At 39.2% G+C, this 17,605-nt stretch overlaps 1 protein-coding gene across 1 annotated transcript; it reads left to right on the forward strand.

Annotated features, from left to right (window-relative positions):
* Nucleotides 1-8,051: 8,051 nt before the first annotated feature.
* Nucleotides 8,052-9,743, forward strand: LOC311034111 (tripartite motif-containing protein 16-like; the record flags this gene model as incomplete). The annotated part of the gene is made up of 1 exon (XM_084041855.1): nt 8,052-9,743. One exon carries the CDS (start codon nt 8,052-8,054, stop codon nt 9,741-9,743), a length of 1,692 nt encoding a protein of 563 aa, XP_083897981.1.
* Between the last annotated feature and the right edge of the window lie 7,862 nt (nt 9,744-17,605).

Raw genomic sequence — 17,605 nt, forward strand, 5'->3', positions numbered from 1 at the left:
CGTCACCAATTTTTTCGTCAACATTTTTTTTTTCGTCACTACCGAAACGGAAAAAAAAATCACAAAAGAAGTCACTACCAATCCACTTGAAATTGCCTGAAACGTACTCCTAACAGGTTTTTGGGGGACAATTTTTTTTTAGTCACTATCAATTTTTTTTGTCACCAATTTTTTCGTCACCAATTTTTTTTTCTTCATTACCAAACGGTCACTACCAATTTTTTTTGTCACCAATTTTTTCGTCACCAATTTTTTTTTCGTCACTACCGAAACGGAAAAAAAAAGTCACTACCAATCCACTTGAAATTGCCTGAAACGTACTCCTAACAGGTTTTTGGGGGAACACATTTTTTTTCGTCACTACCAATTTTTTTTTCGTCACCAATTTTTTCGTCACCAAATTTTTTTTCGTCACTACCGAAACGGAAAAAAAAATTCACAAAAAAGTCACTACCAATCCACTTGAAATTGCCTGAAACGTACTCCTAACAGGTTTTTGGGGGAACATTTTTTTTTTCATTTCGGTAGTGTCACTACCGAAACGAAAAAAAAAAATCACAAAAAAAGTCACTACCAATCCACTTGAAATTGCCTGAAACGTACTCCTAACAGGTTTTTGGGGGAACATTTTTTTTTCGTCACTACCAATTTTTTTTGTCACCAATTTTTTCGTCACCAATTTTTTTTCGTCACTACCGAAACGGGAAAAAAAAAATCACAAAAAATTGCCTTAAACGTACTCCTAACAGGTTTTTGGGGGAACAATTATTTTTTCGTCACTACCAATTTTTTTTTTTACCAATTTTTTCGTCACCAATTTCTTTTTTCGTCACTACCGAAACGGAAAAAAATAATCACAAAAAGTCACTACCAATCCACATGAAATTGCCTGAAACATACTCCTAACAGGTTTTTGGGGGACCATTTTTTTTTTAGTCACTACCAATTTTTTTTGTCACCAATTTTTTCGTCACCAATTTTTTTTTCGTCACTACCAAACGGTCACTACCAATTTTTTTTTCGTCACCAATTTTTTCGTCACCGATTTTTTTTCCGTCACTACCGAAACAGAAAAAAAAATGCACAAAAAAAGTCACTACCAATCCACTTGAAATTGCCTGAAACGTACTCCTAACAGGTTTTTGGGGGAACATTTTTTTTTTCGTCACTACCAATTTTTTTTTCGTCACCAATTTTTTCGCCACCATTTTTTTTTTCGTCACTACCGAAACGGAAAAAAAATTCACAAAAGAAGTCACTACCAATCCACTTGAAATTGCCTGAAACGTACTCCTAACAGGTTTTTGGGGGAACATTTTTTTTTTAGTCACTATCAATTTTTTTTGTCACCAATTTTTTCGTCACCAATTTTTTTTTCTTCACTACCAAACGGTCACTACCAATTTTTTTTGTCACCAATGTTTTCGTCACCAATTTTTTTTTCGTCACTACCAAACGGTCACTACCAATTTTTTTTGTCACCAATTTTTTCGTCACCAATTTTTTTTTCGTCACTACCGAAACGAAAAAAAAAAATCACAAAAAAAGTCACTACCAATCCACTTGAAATTGCCTGAAACGTACTCCTAACAGGTTTTTGGGGGAACAATTTTTTTTTCGTCACTACCAATTTTTTTTTCGTCACCAATTTTTTCGTCACCAATTTTTTTTTCGTCACTACCGAAACGGAAAAAAAAATTCACAAAAAAAGTCACTACCAATCCACTTGAAATTGCCTGAAACGTACTCCTAACAGGTTTTTGGGGGAACATTTTTTTTTTCATTTCGGTAGTGTCACTACCGAAACGGAAAAAAAAAATCACAAAAAAAGTCACTACCAATCCACTTGAAATTGCCTGAAACGTACTCCTAACAGGTTTTTGGGGGAACATTTTTTTTTCGTCACTACCAATTTTTTTTGTCACCAATTTTTTCGTCACCAATTTTTTTTCGTCACTACCGAAACGGGAAAAAAAAATTCACAAAAAATTGCCTTAAACGTACTCCTAACAGGTTTTTGGGGGAACAATTTTTTTTTCGTCACTACCAATTTTTTTTTTTACCAATTTTTTCGTCACCAATTTCTTTTTTCGTCACTACCGAAACGGAAAAAAAACATCACAAAAAGTCACTACCAATCCACTTGAAATTGCCTGAAACATACTCCTAACAGGTTTTTGGGGGAACATTTTTTTTTTAGCCACTACCAATTTTTTTTGTCACCAATTTTTTCGTCACCAATTTTTTTTTCGTCACTACCAAACGGTCACTACCAATTTTTTTTTCGTCACCAATTTTTTCGTCACCCATTTTTTTTTCGTCACTACCGAAACAGAAAAAAAAATGCACAAAAAAAGTCACTACCAATCCACTTGAAATTGCCTGAAACGTACTCCTAACAGGTTTTTGGGGGAACATTTTTTTTTTCGTCACTACCAATTTTTTTTTCGTCACCAATTTATTTCGTCACCAATAATTTTTTCGTCACTACCGAAACGGAAAAAAAAAATCACAAAAAGAGTCACTACCAATCCACTTGAAATTGCCTGAAAGGTACTCCCAACAGGTTTTTGGGGGAACAATTTTTTTTTTGTCACTACCAATTTTTTTTGTCACCATTTTTTTGTCACCAAATTTTTTTTCATCACTACCAAACGGTCTCTACCAATTTTTTTTTCGTCACCAATTTTTTCGTCACCGATTTTTTTTTCGTCACTACCGAAACAGAAACAAAAATGCACAAAAAAAGTCACTACCAATCCACTTGAAATTGCCTGAAACGTACTCCTAACAGGTTTTTGGGGGAACATTTTTTTTTTCGTCACTACCAATTTTTTTTTCCGTCACCAATTTTTTCGTCACCATTTTTTTTTTCGTCACTACCGAAACGGAAAAAAAATTCACAAAAGAAGTCACTACCAATCCACTTGAAATTGCCTGAAACGTACTCCTAACAGGTTTTTGGGGGACCAATTTTTTTTTCGTCAACCAATTTTTTTCGTCACCAATTTTTTTTTCGTCACTACCGAAACAGAAAAAAAAAATCACAAAAAAAGTCACTACCAATCCACTTGAAATTGCCTGAAACGTACTCCTAACAGGTTTTTGGGGGAACAATTATTTTTTCGTCACTACCAATTTTTTTTTTCACCAATTTTTTCGTCACCAATTTTTTTTTCGTCACTGCCGAAACGGAAAAAAGAATTCACAAAAAAAGTCACTACCAATCCACTTGAAATTGCCTGAAACGTACTCCTAACAGGTTTTTGGGGGAACAATTATTTTTTCGTCACTACCAATTTTTTTTTCGTCACCAATTTTTTGGGGGAACAATTTTTTTTTCGTTTCGGTAGTGACACCATTGTGTCACTACCGAAACGGGAAAAAAATTACTAAGTCCAGAGCTCGATGAATGTTAGGGACCAAAAAAAAAGTCATTACCAATCAACTTTAAATTGCCTGAAACGTACTCCTAACAGGTTTTTGGGGGAACAATTTTTTTTTCGTCACTACCAATTTTTTTTTCGTCACCAATTTTTTTCGTCACCAATTTTTTTTTCGTCACTACCGAAACAGAAAAAAAAAATCACAAAAAAAGTCACTACCAATCCACTTGAAATTGCCTGAAACGTACTCCTAACAGGTTTTTGGGGGAACAATTATTTTTTCGTCACTACCAATTTTTTTTGTCACCAATTTTTTCGTCACCAATTTTTTTTTCGTCACTGCCGAAACGGAAAAAAAAATTCACAAAAAAAGTCACTACCAATCCACTTGAAATTGCCTGAAACGTACTCCTAACAGGTTTTTAGGGGAACAATTATTTTTTCGTCACTACCAATTTTTTTTTCGTCACCAATTTTTTGGGGGAACAATTTTTTTTTCGTTTCGGTAGTGACACCATTGTGTCACTACCGAAACGGGAAAAAAATTACTAAGTCCAGAGCTCGATGAATGTTAGGGACCAAAAAAAAAGTCATTACCAATCAACTTTAAATTGCCTGAAACGTACTCCTAACAGGTTTTTGGGGGAATTTTTTTTTTTTTCGTTTCGGTAGTGTCACTACCGAAACGGAAAAAAAATTACTAAGTCCAGAGCTCGATGAATGTTAGGGACAAAAAAAAAAGTCACTACCAATCAACTTTAAATTGCCTGAAACGTACTCCTAACAGGTTTTTGGGGGAACATTTTTTTTTTCGTTTCGGTAGTGTCACTACCGAAACGGAAAAAAAATGACTAAGTCCAGAGCTCGATGAATGTTAGGGACCAAAAAAAAAGTCACTACCAATCAACTTTAAATTGCCTGAAACGTACTCCTAACAGGTTTTTGGGGGAACATTTTTTTTTTTCGTTTCGGTAGTGTCACTACCGAAACGGATTTTTTTTTACTAAGTCCAGAGCTCGATGAATGTTAGGGACCAAAAAAAAAGTCACTACTACCGAAACGGAAAAAAAATTACTAAGTCCAGAGCTCGATGAATGTTAGGGACCAATAAAAAAGTCATTATCAATCAACTTTAAATTGCCTGAAACGTACTCCTAACAGGTTTTTGGGAGAATTTTTTTTTCCCGTTTCGGTAGTGTCACTACCGAAACGGATGAAAAATTACTAAGTCCAGAGCTCGATGAATGTTAGGGACAAAAAAAAAAGTCACTACCAATCAACTTTAAATTGCCTGAAACGTACTCCTAACAGGTTTTTGGGGGAACAAATTTTTTTTCGTTTCGGTAGTGTCACTACCGAAACGGAAAAAAAATGACTAAGTCCAGAGCTCGATGAATGTTAGGGACCAAAAAAAAAGTCACTACCAATCAACTTTAAATTGCCTGAAACGTACTCCTAACAGGTTTTTGGGGGAACATTTTTTTTTTTCGTTTCGGTAGTGTCACTACCGAAACGGATTTTTTTTTACTAAGTCCAGAGCTCGATGAATGTTAGGGACCAAAAAAAAAGTCACTACTACCGAAACGGAAAAAAAATTACTAAGTCCAGAGCTCGATGAATGTTAGGGACCAATAAAAAAGTCATTATCAATCAACTTTAAATTGCCTGAAACGTACTCCTAACAGGTTTTTGGGAGATTTTTTTTTTTCCCGTTTCGGTAGTGTCACTACCGAAACGGATGAAAAATTACTAAGTCCAGAGCTCGATGAATGTTAGGGACAAAAAAAAAAGTCACTACCAATCAACTTTAAATTGCCTGAAACGTACTCCTAACAGGTTTTTGGGGGAACAAATTTTTTTTTGGCCTCCACACTTAGTGATTTTTTCGGATTTAACTTTGTTTCGGTAGTGACACAATAATTTGCAGTTTTGGAGATATTTAACTTTAAGCGCCCCATGTATTGTCGATGCGGCAATGGACATTTAAAGGCAGGCCTACAACTACATACTTACGCCTAGTAACCTCATTCATACTTTAAAATGTTCATCTTACTGTGGACATGTTTGCCTGAAAAGGAATCTTTGAAATGTTGCATAGTTTTAGAATTGTACTCCTTTAAAAGTTCAGAGATTTATAATGGAGGCGGATGGAAGGTTTTGGGACCTCAAAAAAACACTTTCACTTAGAAACTCCATTCACAGTTAAAAAATTCCACCTTACTGCGGACATGCATGCTTGAGATTTTTTCTTTGAAATCATTTATAGTTTGGGAGATATTTAACTTTAAGCGCCCCATGTATTGTCGATGCGGCAATGGACATTTAAAGGCAGGCTTACAACTACATACTTACGCCTAGTAACCTCATTCATACTTTAAAATGTTCATCTTACTGTGGACATGTTTGCCTGAAAAGGAATCTTTGAAATGTTGCATAGTTTTAGAATTGTAATCCTTTAAAAGTTCATTCAGTAATTGTTTATGAGTGAGTTAGACTGCAAAATTTGTAGTTGGATGTGTGTAAAGCAGTGGTTTTCAAAGTGGGGTCCAGGGGACCCTCATGGTTCCTTGAGGGGGTTTTAAATGGCCCCTTACATGTCTAACTCCGATTGTGTACAAATTGGAACCAAATGGACCCCTAATGGTCCATTTGTACACTCTCAGTGATATGAGGGTCATTGAAATTAAAATGTCTTAGAAGAAAGGAGTTGGATGATGGATGCAAACCAAAAGACAAACAAGCCAAAATGTGAGAGGGGAGAATGAGAGACTCCAAAAGTAATGAAGTTCAGATACAAGGAGTTTTCCTTTTTTGTATTATGACAAAAAATGAGCACGAGAAGAACTAGGAAAGCACTTGCAAGTTTCACTTGTAAAAGCACAAGAAGATAGTGTCAAGAGTCAGATCAAACACTAAGAGACAACTACACACAACAAACAGACTGGCAGTGAAGGGCAAACAGAAACACATTGGAGACACAGGTGGTTATCTATGGACAATCAACACACGATTGGCTAGGGCTAAACAAGACACAGGTGAACAACATGTGCAAATGACAGGGTGAGACAAGACAAGACAAGACAAGACAAGACAGGTAGCAGCAAACAGGAAACCCTGGGACATCACTACAAAACAAAAGGTACACAATTGTAAATTGTAAATTAAAACTAGAACTAAGAAGATATACAGTATTTCTAAAATACGTAAAGAAACACAACTGTATTGTAAAACACCAAGTATAAACAAGAAACAAGGAACACAACAATAAAACACAACAGAGAGACAGAACACGACACGGATCATGACAACTGCTTTCAAGGCCTTGATAGGTGTGTTTTTTCGGATTTAACTTTCGTTTCGGTAGTGACCCAATGGTGAATCATCAAATCTTCTTAATCAGCAGGGTTCAACATCTCGGTTGAGCTCTTACCGGACACCACTGCGGCGGGTCCTAGCCTCGGACAAACAGTCCCTATGAGTAGTATTTTATAGATGTTGAAATATGATGATAAGAATAAGAAATCTCTAAGTCTTGTCTTTTGGTTGTTGTGATCACGTTCGTCTTGTTTTTTTATTTTTTATTCTCTCTTCTGATTTTTCTTTCTTTCTGTTATGTAATTTTTTTCTCTTTTGTTTGTTTTCTCGTTTAAAAAAAAAAAAATCACACCCTGTGTGAAGGAAGCGGTGCCTTTGGGGCGGGGCTTAACTAATTTCAGTGCGTCCCTATTGGTGGTCTGAGTCCACTTACCAAATTTGTACTTGGTAGCATGCTGCAAACTGGAATAATGGTTGTTTAAAGCCCAGCCAATGGGCAGACAGAGGGGGCGGGGCTTAATTAATTACAGTTCGTCCCTATTGGTGGTCTAAGTCCACATACCAAATTTGGACTTGGTGGCATGCTGCAAACTGGAGTTATAGCTGTTTAAATGCCGTGCTCAAACGGACGGACATAACATACGGACGTCAAGTGTGTGTGTGTGTGTGTGTGTGTGTGTGTGTGTGTGTGTGTGTGTGTGTGTGTGTGTGTGTTTGTGTGCGTGTGTTCGTGTGTGCGCATGTGTGCAGTATTGGCTTGTGTCTGTGTGTGTGTGTGTGTGTGTGTGTGTTTGTGTGCGTGTGTTCGTGTGTGCGCATGTGTGCAGTATTGGCTTGTGTCTGTGTGTGTGTGTGTGTGTGTGTGTGTGTGTGTGTGTGTGTGTGTGTGTGTGTGTTGAAGTGGCGCATGTGTTGCTTCTTTGCCGTGTTCAAACATACGGATGGACATAACATACGGACGGACGGACGGACGGACACAGACACAGTCAAATGTAGAGCGGCTGGCACCGCTAAAAATTACATTATAATTTTGTTGTGAAAAGCATAGGCAAAAGCATAGGCAAAATAAGCCATTGTTATCAGCCTACACCTTTTAAACTGCTACTACTAATAAACAAACACATCTAAACTATCTATCGTCTAACTAACGTTAGACAATTTGAGTGACGTCATGCGTTTGAGGTGATGACATCATCACACACTGACAACACAACATCGTCGTCACAACCATGTAATAGTCATTTTATTTTTAAACACAATGTCATTCAGTAACTTTTATTAATAACTGCTGGATTGCTAGTACCTCTACACATTATTTTGCTCTGTCAGATATAGTGTTAAAAGTATAAAATGGCACAGCAAGGAGGTCAAGTGGACCAGGAAAGGCTGTGCTGTTCCACGTGTCTGGATCCAGTGAGTGATCCATTGAGTGTTCCCTGTGGACACAGCTACTGCAGGAGGTGCATCGATCAACACTGGAACCAGGAGGATCAGAGAGGGACACTGAGGTGTCCACAGTGCACAACACACACCTTCATCCCAACAAGGCTGAAGAAGACACAACTCCTCCCAGCTGAGGCGGTGGAGAACCTGAAGAAGACACAACAACTCCCAGCTGTTCCTCCTGATCTCTATGATCGCTATGCTGGACCTGGAGACGTGCCCTGTGATTCCTGCCCTGGGAGGACACTGAAAGCAGTGAAGACTTGTCTTCAGTGTCTGGTCTCTTACTGTGACGCTCACCTCCAGCCTCACTATCAGTCTGCTGCCTTTAAGAAACACAAGCTGGTCAAAGCCTCCGCCGCCCAGCTTCAGGAGAACATCTTCTGCTCTCGTCACGACGAGGTGAAGAAGGTTTTCTGCCGCACCGATCAGCAGTGCATCTGTTACCTGTGCTCCATGGACCAACACAAAGGTCACGACACCGTCTCGGCCGCGACAGAACGGACCGAGAGACAGAAAGAGCTCGATGCGAGTCGGCAGAACATCCAGCAGAGAATCCAGCAGAGAGAGAAAGACGTGAAGGTGCTTCAGCAGGAGGTGGAGTCCATCAACCACTGTGCTGACAGAGCAGTGGAGGACAGTGACGCCATCTTCGCCGAGCTCATCTCTTCCATCGAGAGAAGACGGTCTGAGGTGAGGGAGCTGATCAGAGACCAGCAGGAACGTGAAGTGAGTCGCGCCGAAGAACAGAGGAGGCACGTGGAGCAGGAGGTCACCGAACTGAGGAGGAGACACGCTGAGCTGGAGCAGCTCTCGCTCACAGAGGATCACATCCACTTCCTACACAGTTTCACCTCTGTCCCAACGATCAGCGAGTCTACGCACCCAGCCAGCAGCCACAGCCCTCCTCTTAGCCTCTTTGACGTGTCAAACATAAGGGTCAAACCAGAAGACATCCTTAAGGAGTTGGGGACACAGATCTCAGAGACGGTGAACAGAGTGGACGTGTTTCTGTCCACAACGCCGCCTCCTCCAGAGCCCAGGACCAGAGCCGAGTTCTTACAGTATTCACGTCCGATCACTCTGGATCCAAACACGGTGGAACCACACCTGTCTCTGTCTAAAGGCAACAGGAAGGTAACGAGGATGATGAACCAACAGTCGTATCCTCATCACCCGGAGAGGTTCACTAAATGCCGTCAGGTTCTGAGCGGAGAGGCTCTGAGCGGACGCTGTTACTGGGAGGTGAAGTGGACCGGGTACAACGTTTACATAGCCGTCTCATACAAAGACATCAGCAGAACGGGGCTGTTTAACGAGAGCGGGTTTGGATACAACGATAAGTCTTGGTCTCTACAGTGTTACGACGAGGAGTACGTGTTCAGACACAGGAACGTCGGGACTATAATCCCGGGCCCCGTGTGCTCCAGGGTGGGGGTGTACCTGGACCACAGCGCAGGGCTTCTGTCCTTCTACGGTGTGTCTGACACCATGACTCTGCTGCACAGGGTCCACACCACCTTCACACACAGCCTCCATCCTGGGTTCTATGTTTCTTCATTTATCGGAGCCACTGCTGAGCTGTGTGACCTCAGGTAGATCAGTGTCCGGGAGGTGGTGTAAAGTAACTAAGTATATTTACTCAAGCATTGTACTTAAGTACAATCTTGAAGTACTTTCACTTTACTGGAGTATTTCCAATTTTGACTTCTACTCCACTACATCTCAGAGACAAATATTGTACTTTTACTCCACTACAATTATTTGAAAAATGTAGTTACTTTGTAGATTTAGATTATTATTATTACAAAACATACATTAACCACTTCAGCCCTATATATATATTTCGGCCATTTGAAAATATCCGATCTACAAGCTCGCAACGCATTGTGAGCCTCTCCGACGGAGTTGAGTTTTTTCTCAAGCTGACAAATCATAAACTGTTCTGTTGGTGTAAATACAAAATTCTAATTATTTATTTGACGTTACGTTTATTTTATTTGTCTATTGATAAGATATTGTTGTATAATTAATGTGTTAATAATCTGTTTTATTATTTTTGTATTCATGTAGTTTATTCTATTGAGGAATTGGAGTTTTTTTGTAGACTTTTGTGTCTTATTCTTATGAGGTAATCATTTTTTTTTGGTGGGTTTGATATTATATTTGAAATGATATTCAATATTGATTATTTTTAACGCTGAAAAAAACCCCATTACAAATCAATTCAAATACCCGTTGGAATTAAATGATTGTATTAATTAAATGTAATCAATGCACTGATGTGTGAGAAGGGAAATCTTGTAATCTTGGAACTAGAAGGAAGAGGCTTTTTTTGTAACATTTCACGCAGCATGTCCCTCTCTCAGAGCTGTGTGTCGTGGTCATTTCATTCCACTGCATGTTTCCAATAGTTTGTCACCAATGCTGATTGAATAAAGATGAATAACACAGATCAGTGTTGGTCTGGAAGCACTGGAGAGAACATGGAACGGAACAGTGGTGGAAAGAGTACTCACATTTTTTACTTAAGTAAAAGTATCAATACTGCAATGTAGAAATACTCTGTTACAAGTGCAAGGCATGTGTTGCATCTGATCTGTGATTAGAGTACAAATGATCCCAATGGAAACAAGGCAGAGTGCTTTCTTGGGTTTAAAGCAGGGGTCTTCAACGTTTTCAGCCCAAGGACCCCCTCTATTATTTAGTTCCTGGGACCCCCAGAAGCACAGATTTGAGTTTAAAATGTTGGCTTAAATATATATATATATATATAAAAGGTTTGCACAAATTTTCATGATTTTTCAAAAATAGCAGATCTACAAGCTCATAGCGCGGCACTCGGTGCCGCGCTATGAGCTTGTAGATCTGCTATTTTTGAACAGCCAAAGAATAAAAGGTTAAAATGATTGTGAATCTGGAACACCCCTGGGGGTCCCGGGACCCCACTTTGAGAACTAATGGTCTATATGACACCTGGCACATTTTAGTCACAACATAGGTATTCAATGAACTCACAATATCAATATCCATATATGGGCATACAGTATATTCTGTCATATTATAGTCATTATAATGTATTCTTATCTTTAAAGCTGCACTATGTAACTGTCCTCTTTTACCCCGGATTCGAACCCGGTTCTCTGTGCAAGTGCTGACAATTTTACCATTGAGCTAATAGAGCCTGCCTGCTTGCTCGGGGGATAAATGTAATCTGGGTAAATGGTGCATTTATAAAGCGCTTTCATCCAAAGCTCTATACATTGACCTCTCGTTATCCCAGCTTCTTGTCCTTTCTTGCAGGTGACGGCTATATCATTATATACTTCAACAGGGGGTCCGCCAAATCTGTGTGTGATTTTTACATTAACCACTTCAACCAAGCTTCCCTATTCTAAGGAGAACTTTAGCCAAAAATAGCAGATCTACAAGCGCACAACGCCTCGCGCTGCGAGGCGTTGTGCGCTTGTAGATCTGCTATTTTCGGCAAAGTGGTTTGATGTAGGGGGAAAAAAGAGCAGACTAAGTACAGAGTGAAAGGTCAGGTTTACTAAGTATTGTTTAGGTACTGTACATGGTTAAATGTCTGGAAATACACATTAACATGAATCCAACATGATAGTGCTGTGAAACAAGTCTATGAAGCTGCCTATGAAATCTATGAAAAAATAAATATTTTATACAATATATAATGGGGGGTCCCTGCTTTTTCTCGCTCTCAGCCAAGGGGTCCTTGGCCTCAAAAAACATTGAAGACCCCTGTTATAGACTATAGATCACTGCTGTAAAGTAACTAAGTACATTTACTCTAGTACAATTTTACTTTACCGGAGTATTTCCAATTGTCTATATTTTTACTTCTACTCCACTACATCTCAGAGGCAAATATTGTACTTTTACTCCATTACAATTATTTGAAAACTTTAGTTACTTACTGTAAGTAATTAAATAACTTTAGTTGCTTACTGTAAGTTACTCTGGATATCAGAGCGTCTGCTAAATGCTTACATTGTAAAATGCATTAAACTATACACATGCAGATGACTGCTATATTATTATTAGGCTATGAACCCATTGAGACCTGGAACTGTCATTTTTAGATTTGAGCTAAAAATCATTATTTTACACTTTGGGCTATTCAAAAATAGCAGATATACAAGCTCATAGCGCGGCACCGAGTGCCGCGCTATGAGCTTGTAGATCTGCTATTTTTGAAAAATTGTGAAAATGTGTGCAAATCTTCTGAATATATACATTTTTAAAGCGAACATTTTTAACTCAAATCGTTGCCTCTGGGGGTCCATGGAACAAGATATTTTGATGGGGGTCCGCGGCCAAATTCATATCATTTTGGGGGTCCTTGACATGAAAAAGATTGAGCACCACTGATATAGAAACATACGTTTTTCAGAAAACTGTTGAGATTTAGGAGAAATGTAGAATCGGCTTCAGGTCTCAATGGGTTAAACTATACACATGCAGGTGACTGCTATATTATTATTAGGCTATGAATGCAGGTGACTGCTATTCTTAGGATACACACTATGTATACATTACTGTAGTGCCTTTATTAGAAGGATAAACCCCATGAGACACGTCTCATTTTCCATGGGAGTCCCTCGGTGCAAAATGTACGAAGAACACAACAACACACAACACAGTACAACAACAAATACAGCCAGTGGTGTAAAGTAACTAAGTACATTTACTCAAGTACTGTATGCTTCAGTACACTTTTGAGGAATTTTTCTTACTTTGCTGGAGTAATTCCAAATTTTCAGTACTTTTACTACTACTCCACTACATCTCGGAGGCAGATATCGTACTTTTACTCCACTACAATTATTTGAAAACTTTAGTTAGTTTGTAGATTTTGATTATTATTACATAATTACAAACATTAACCACTTCAGCCCTACACTATATACATTTTGGCCTTTTGAAAGTAGCCGATCTGCAAGCTCTCAATGCGTTGCGGTGTGACGCATTGTGAGCTTGTAGATCGGCTATTTTCAAAAGATTTGAAAACATGTGAAATGGGACATTCTGCATTAGTACTACTTTCTACTTTTGGTACTTTAAAGGAGGAGTTCACCCAAAAAATGACTTATTTTCTATCAATTACACACCCCATGAAGCCTTGATTTCATGGATTTATTTTTGTTTTTGTGGCATTCCTAAGACAATAATTTCATGACCGTGTGTATTTCCGGTAGGAGACACAAATAATCTACTTTGTGTCTCCTACCGGATACATTAGCCGGTAGGGGACGGGAATCAAATTATTAGCTTAGGAATGCCACAAAAACAAAAAAGAATCCATGGATTCAAGGCTTCATAGGGTGTGCAATTGATAGAAAATAAGTCATTTTTTGGGTGAACTCCTCCTTTAAGTACATTTTGATACTTGTTTTGAATTTCAAATTCTGGACTTTTACTTGTAACAGAGTATTTGTTACATTGCAGCATTGATACTTTTACTTAAGTAAAAAATAATAGTACTTTTTCCACCACTGGAGTGTTTACACATCTCCTCTGTTCCCACACCACTGTAACCCCACATGGCCTCTATGCTCACCATGGTGATGTTGGTTGGCACCCTCGGGTGCATCATGGCACCCTTTTCCACTAACCTTGCTCTTTCAGAAGTCACTGTGGAATCCGGAGGAATGGTTCCAGTAAACGTGTTCCCTGTTGTTTTCATGGCTTCAGGCCCGGTTGGTTTCCAGAGTCTTGTGGAGAACAGGTATGCTGGCAAAATCAAACGAGAGCACTCATTAGTATAAGACAGTGCTTCTCAGGCAGTGGTCCGGGGACCACCAGTGGTCCTTGGGGGGGGGGGGGGGGGGGGGTACCAGGGGGTCCCCAGCTAAATTAGGTTAACATCACGTCACAATCATTTTAACCACTTAGCTTTGGCTATTCAAAAATAGCAGATCTACAAGCTCATAGCGCGGCACCGAGTGCCGTGCTATTTTTTTTACTCAAATCTTTACTTCTGGGGGTCCCTGGCACACATTTTCAAACGGGGGTCCACGGCCAAATGTATATCAATTTAGGGGTCCTTGGCATGAAAAAGGTTTCAAAGCCACTGGTATAGGACATTGATTGATTGATTGATTGATTGATTGATTGATTGATTGATTGATTGATTGATTGATTGATTGATTGATTGGCGTTGTTATCGACAAGAATGCATAAAGACTACATTACATTTGTTCGTATCTATATAAACAAAAAGCTTGAGAGCTTATTATTTCCATTTGTGCTCCATGCATTGTTTTACTTTCTTCCTCCAACATTCATATTTATTTTAGTGAGATTATAGTAGAGATACAGCAGTGGTGGAAATAGTACTCACATTTTTTTTACAAAGTAAAAGTATCAATACTGCAACGTAGAAATACTCTGTTACAATTAGAAGTTTCACGTTTACAATTGTATATAAAATCTTTTGAAAATATCTAGATCTACAAGCTCAAAATGCATCGTGACGCATTGTGAGATGCTATTTTCAAATGGCCGAAATGTATATAGGGCTGAAGTGGATAATGTATGTTTTGTAATAATAAACACAATCAACAAAGTAACTAGTAACTAAATAATCTTCAAATAAATGTAGTGGAGTAAAAGTACAATATTTGGATCCGAGATGTAATGGAGTAGAAGTAAAAGTATAGGAAATTGGAAACACTCAAGTAAAGTACAAAGACCTCAACATTTTACTTAAGTAGAGTACTTAAGTAAATGTACTTACTTTTCACCACTGAGTAGGTTACACATGCCGTCTATCTGTATAGACCAGGGGTCTTCAACAGGGGGTCCGGGACCCCTAGGGTGTCCTCAGAGCTACTATAGGGGGTCCGCCAAATCTTTGTGTGATAGGATTTTTCATTTTACATTAATCACTTGAACCTTAGCATTCCTTTTCTGAGGAGAACTTTAGCCAAAAATAGCAGATCTACAAGCTCACAACGCCTCGCACTGCGAGGCGTTGTGAGCTTGTAGATCTGCTATTTTTGGCAAAGAGGTGTAGGCAAAATAGGTGTAGAGGGAAAAAAGAGCAGACCACGTAAACAAAAAATGTTGAATCTGAAACACAATTTTATACGATATAGAGGGCTTCATATCTCTCTCAGCTAGGGGGTCCTTGGCCTGAAAACATTGAAGACCCCTGGAGTAGGTTACACATGCTGTCTGTCTGTATAGACACAATCTGGGAATCCATCGGGCAAAAAAAGGGGAATTTTTTTTTCCTTTGAATGTCAGCTGCAGCTCTGAATCTGAATCTGTCTTTAGAGATTAGTACAGACATGTCTCAGCTTGTCTCTCCTGTTCACAGGGCTGCCTGCCATATCACCACTGGCTGAGGATCTGAATATACTTGTCATAGAAATCCTCCAGTGTTTTTGGGGCGGTGTAACCGCCCCCTATAAGTGAGGTTTGGACACTGACCAATCCTGCACCGTGATTGGCCAATAGTCTACAACGCAGTCTACAACCCTAACCCTTCCAAAGTCAATGCAAATCTATACTTTTGCAAAGTCAGCCAATCACATTACAGCTAGTGTCATCACCACTAGCTGTAACGTGATTGGCTGACTTTGCAAATTCAGGACTGTGATTGGCTAGCGAAACACATGACACATGTGAAGCCCTATGAATAGCAGAAAAAAACACTTTTATGTTTTTTTTTTAGTTAATCACTTCCATCACTGTGATGACCACTGTGACCACACCGCCCACTTCACATTTTTTTCTATTCATTTTTAATATGTTTTAAAAGTCTTTGTCTTTAGCTGCTACAGAAACTAACATTTCTTTCTTGCCACTGGTCAGTGTCTCCTCCTTTCCTGTCTTCCACTCTGCTCCAGATCAAACGCTGGGCTCTTAACAACAGGGTTGTTCTGCCACCTAGTGTTCATATATCAGAATGGCAGCTCCAGCCTGCAACAGTAGTGTATTCAGCAAAGCAGAATTTGAAAAAACAGTAAATGGAGTTTGCTGGTTTCTCATCTCATTTTCCATCTAGTGCTGGTAGGATATAAAACCAGTAGTACTAGAGGTCCTGGTAGAATATAAAACCAGCAGTACTAGAGGTCCTGGTAGAATATAAAACCAGTAGTACTAGAGGTCCTGGTAGAATATAAAACCAGCAGTACTAGAGGTCCTGGTAGAATATAAAACCAGCAGTACTAGAGGTCCTGGTAGAATATAAAACCAGCAGTACTAGAGGTCCTGGTAGAATATAAAACCAGCAGTAGCCTACTAGAGCATTGGTTCTCAAAGTGGGGTCCGGGGACCCCCAGGGGTACTTGAGGGGGTTCCAAGGGGACCCCAGCTAAATGATGGACAGAAACCAAATGGACCCTTATGGGTCTGTAACTCTGAGAGTGTACAAATGGAACCAAATGGACCCTGACGGGTCCATTTGGTTCCATTTGTACACTCTCAGAGTTACATTAACATTGCTTTCACAATATAAATTGGGGTCCCAGAGATAGAAATGCCATTAAATGGGGGTCCGTAGCCTAACGCATGTCAAACTGGGGGATCCTTGAAATTAAAATGGTTGAAATCACTGCTAGAGAGCTGTAAAAAAAAAAAAAATCTTCTCTTATGGAGGTCCCTGGCATATCTTTTCAAATGGGGGTCCGCGGTCTAATAAGTGTCTATTTGGGGGTCCTTGGCACGAAAAGGTTTGAGAACCACTGTACTAGAGGTCCTAGTAGTCTACCAGGACCTCTAGTACTGCTGCTTTTATATTCTACCAGTGGTAGAATGGCTCCTCAACAACCAGGCCTCCCCATCACCTACCTCTCTGACCTCCTTCACTGCCACTGCCCTCTGCCACGCCCTCAGGTCATGTGATGCCAACCTCCTGGACGTCTCCGAGACGCCAACGGGCCTTTCCCACAGGATCCTAGTAGCGTATGCAGTGGTGGGAAAAGTACTCACATTTTTCACTTATATAAAAGTATCAATCCTGTAATTGTAGAAACACTCTGTTGCCTGTTAGGTAAAAGTCCTGAAATGAAAATTGACTTAAAAAAAATACAAAGGTATCGGCATCAAAGTGCAAAAGTAAAAGTACTTATTATGCAGAATGTTCCATTTCACAAGTTTTCAAATGCATAAAATGTGTAAAAAGATCTACAAGCGCACAATGGGTTGCGACACGTTGTGAGCTTGTAGATCGTCTATTTTCAATAGCCTATGTATACAGGGATGAAGTGGTTAATGTACGTTTTGTAATAATAATCAAAGACTACATAGTAACTAAAGTTTTCAAATAATTGTAGTGGAGTAAAAAGTAGAATATTTGCCTCTGAGATGTGGTGGAGTAGAAGTAAAAGTACTGGGAGATATTTGCCGAAAGCAGCCAATCTACAAGCTAACAACGAGGTCAGGGGGTCCTCAACAAAAGTAGTTAACACAGCATTCACCACTTTATCCACGTA

Source organism: Gymnoscopelus microlampas, assembly GCF_963454915.1.
Source record: "Gymnoscopelus microlampas genome assembly, chromosome: 18".
Classification (NCBI taxonomy): Eukaryota; Metazoa; Chordata; class Actinopteri; order Myctophiformes; family Myctophidae; genus Gymnoscopelus; species Gymnoscopelus microlampas.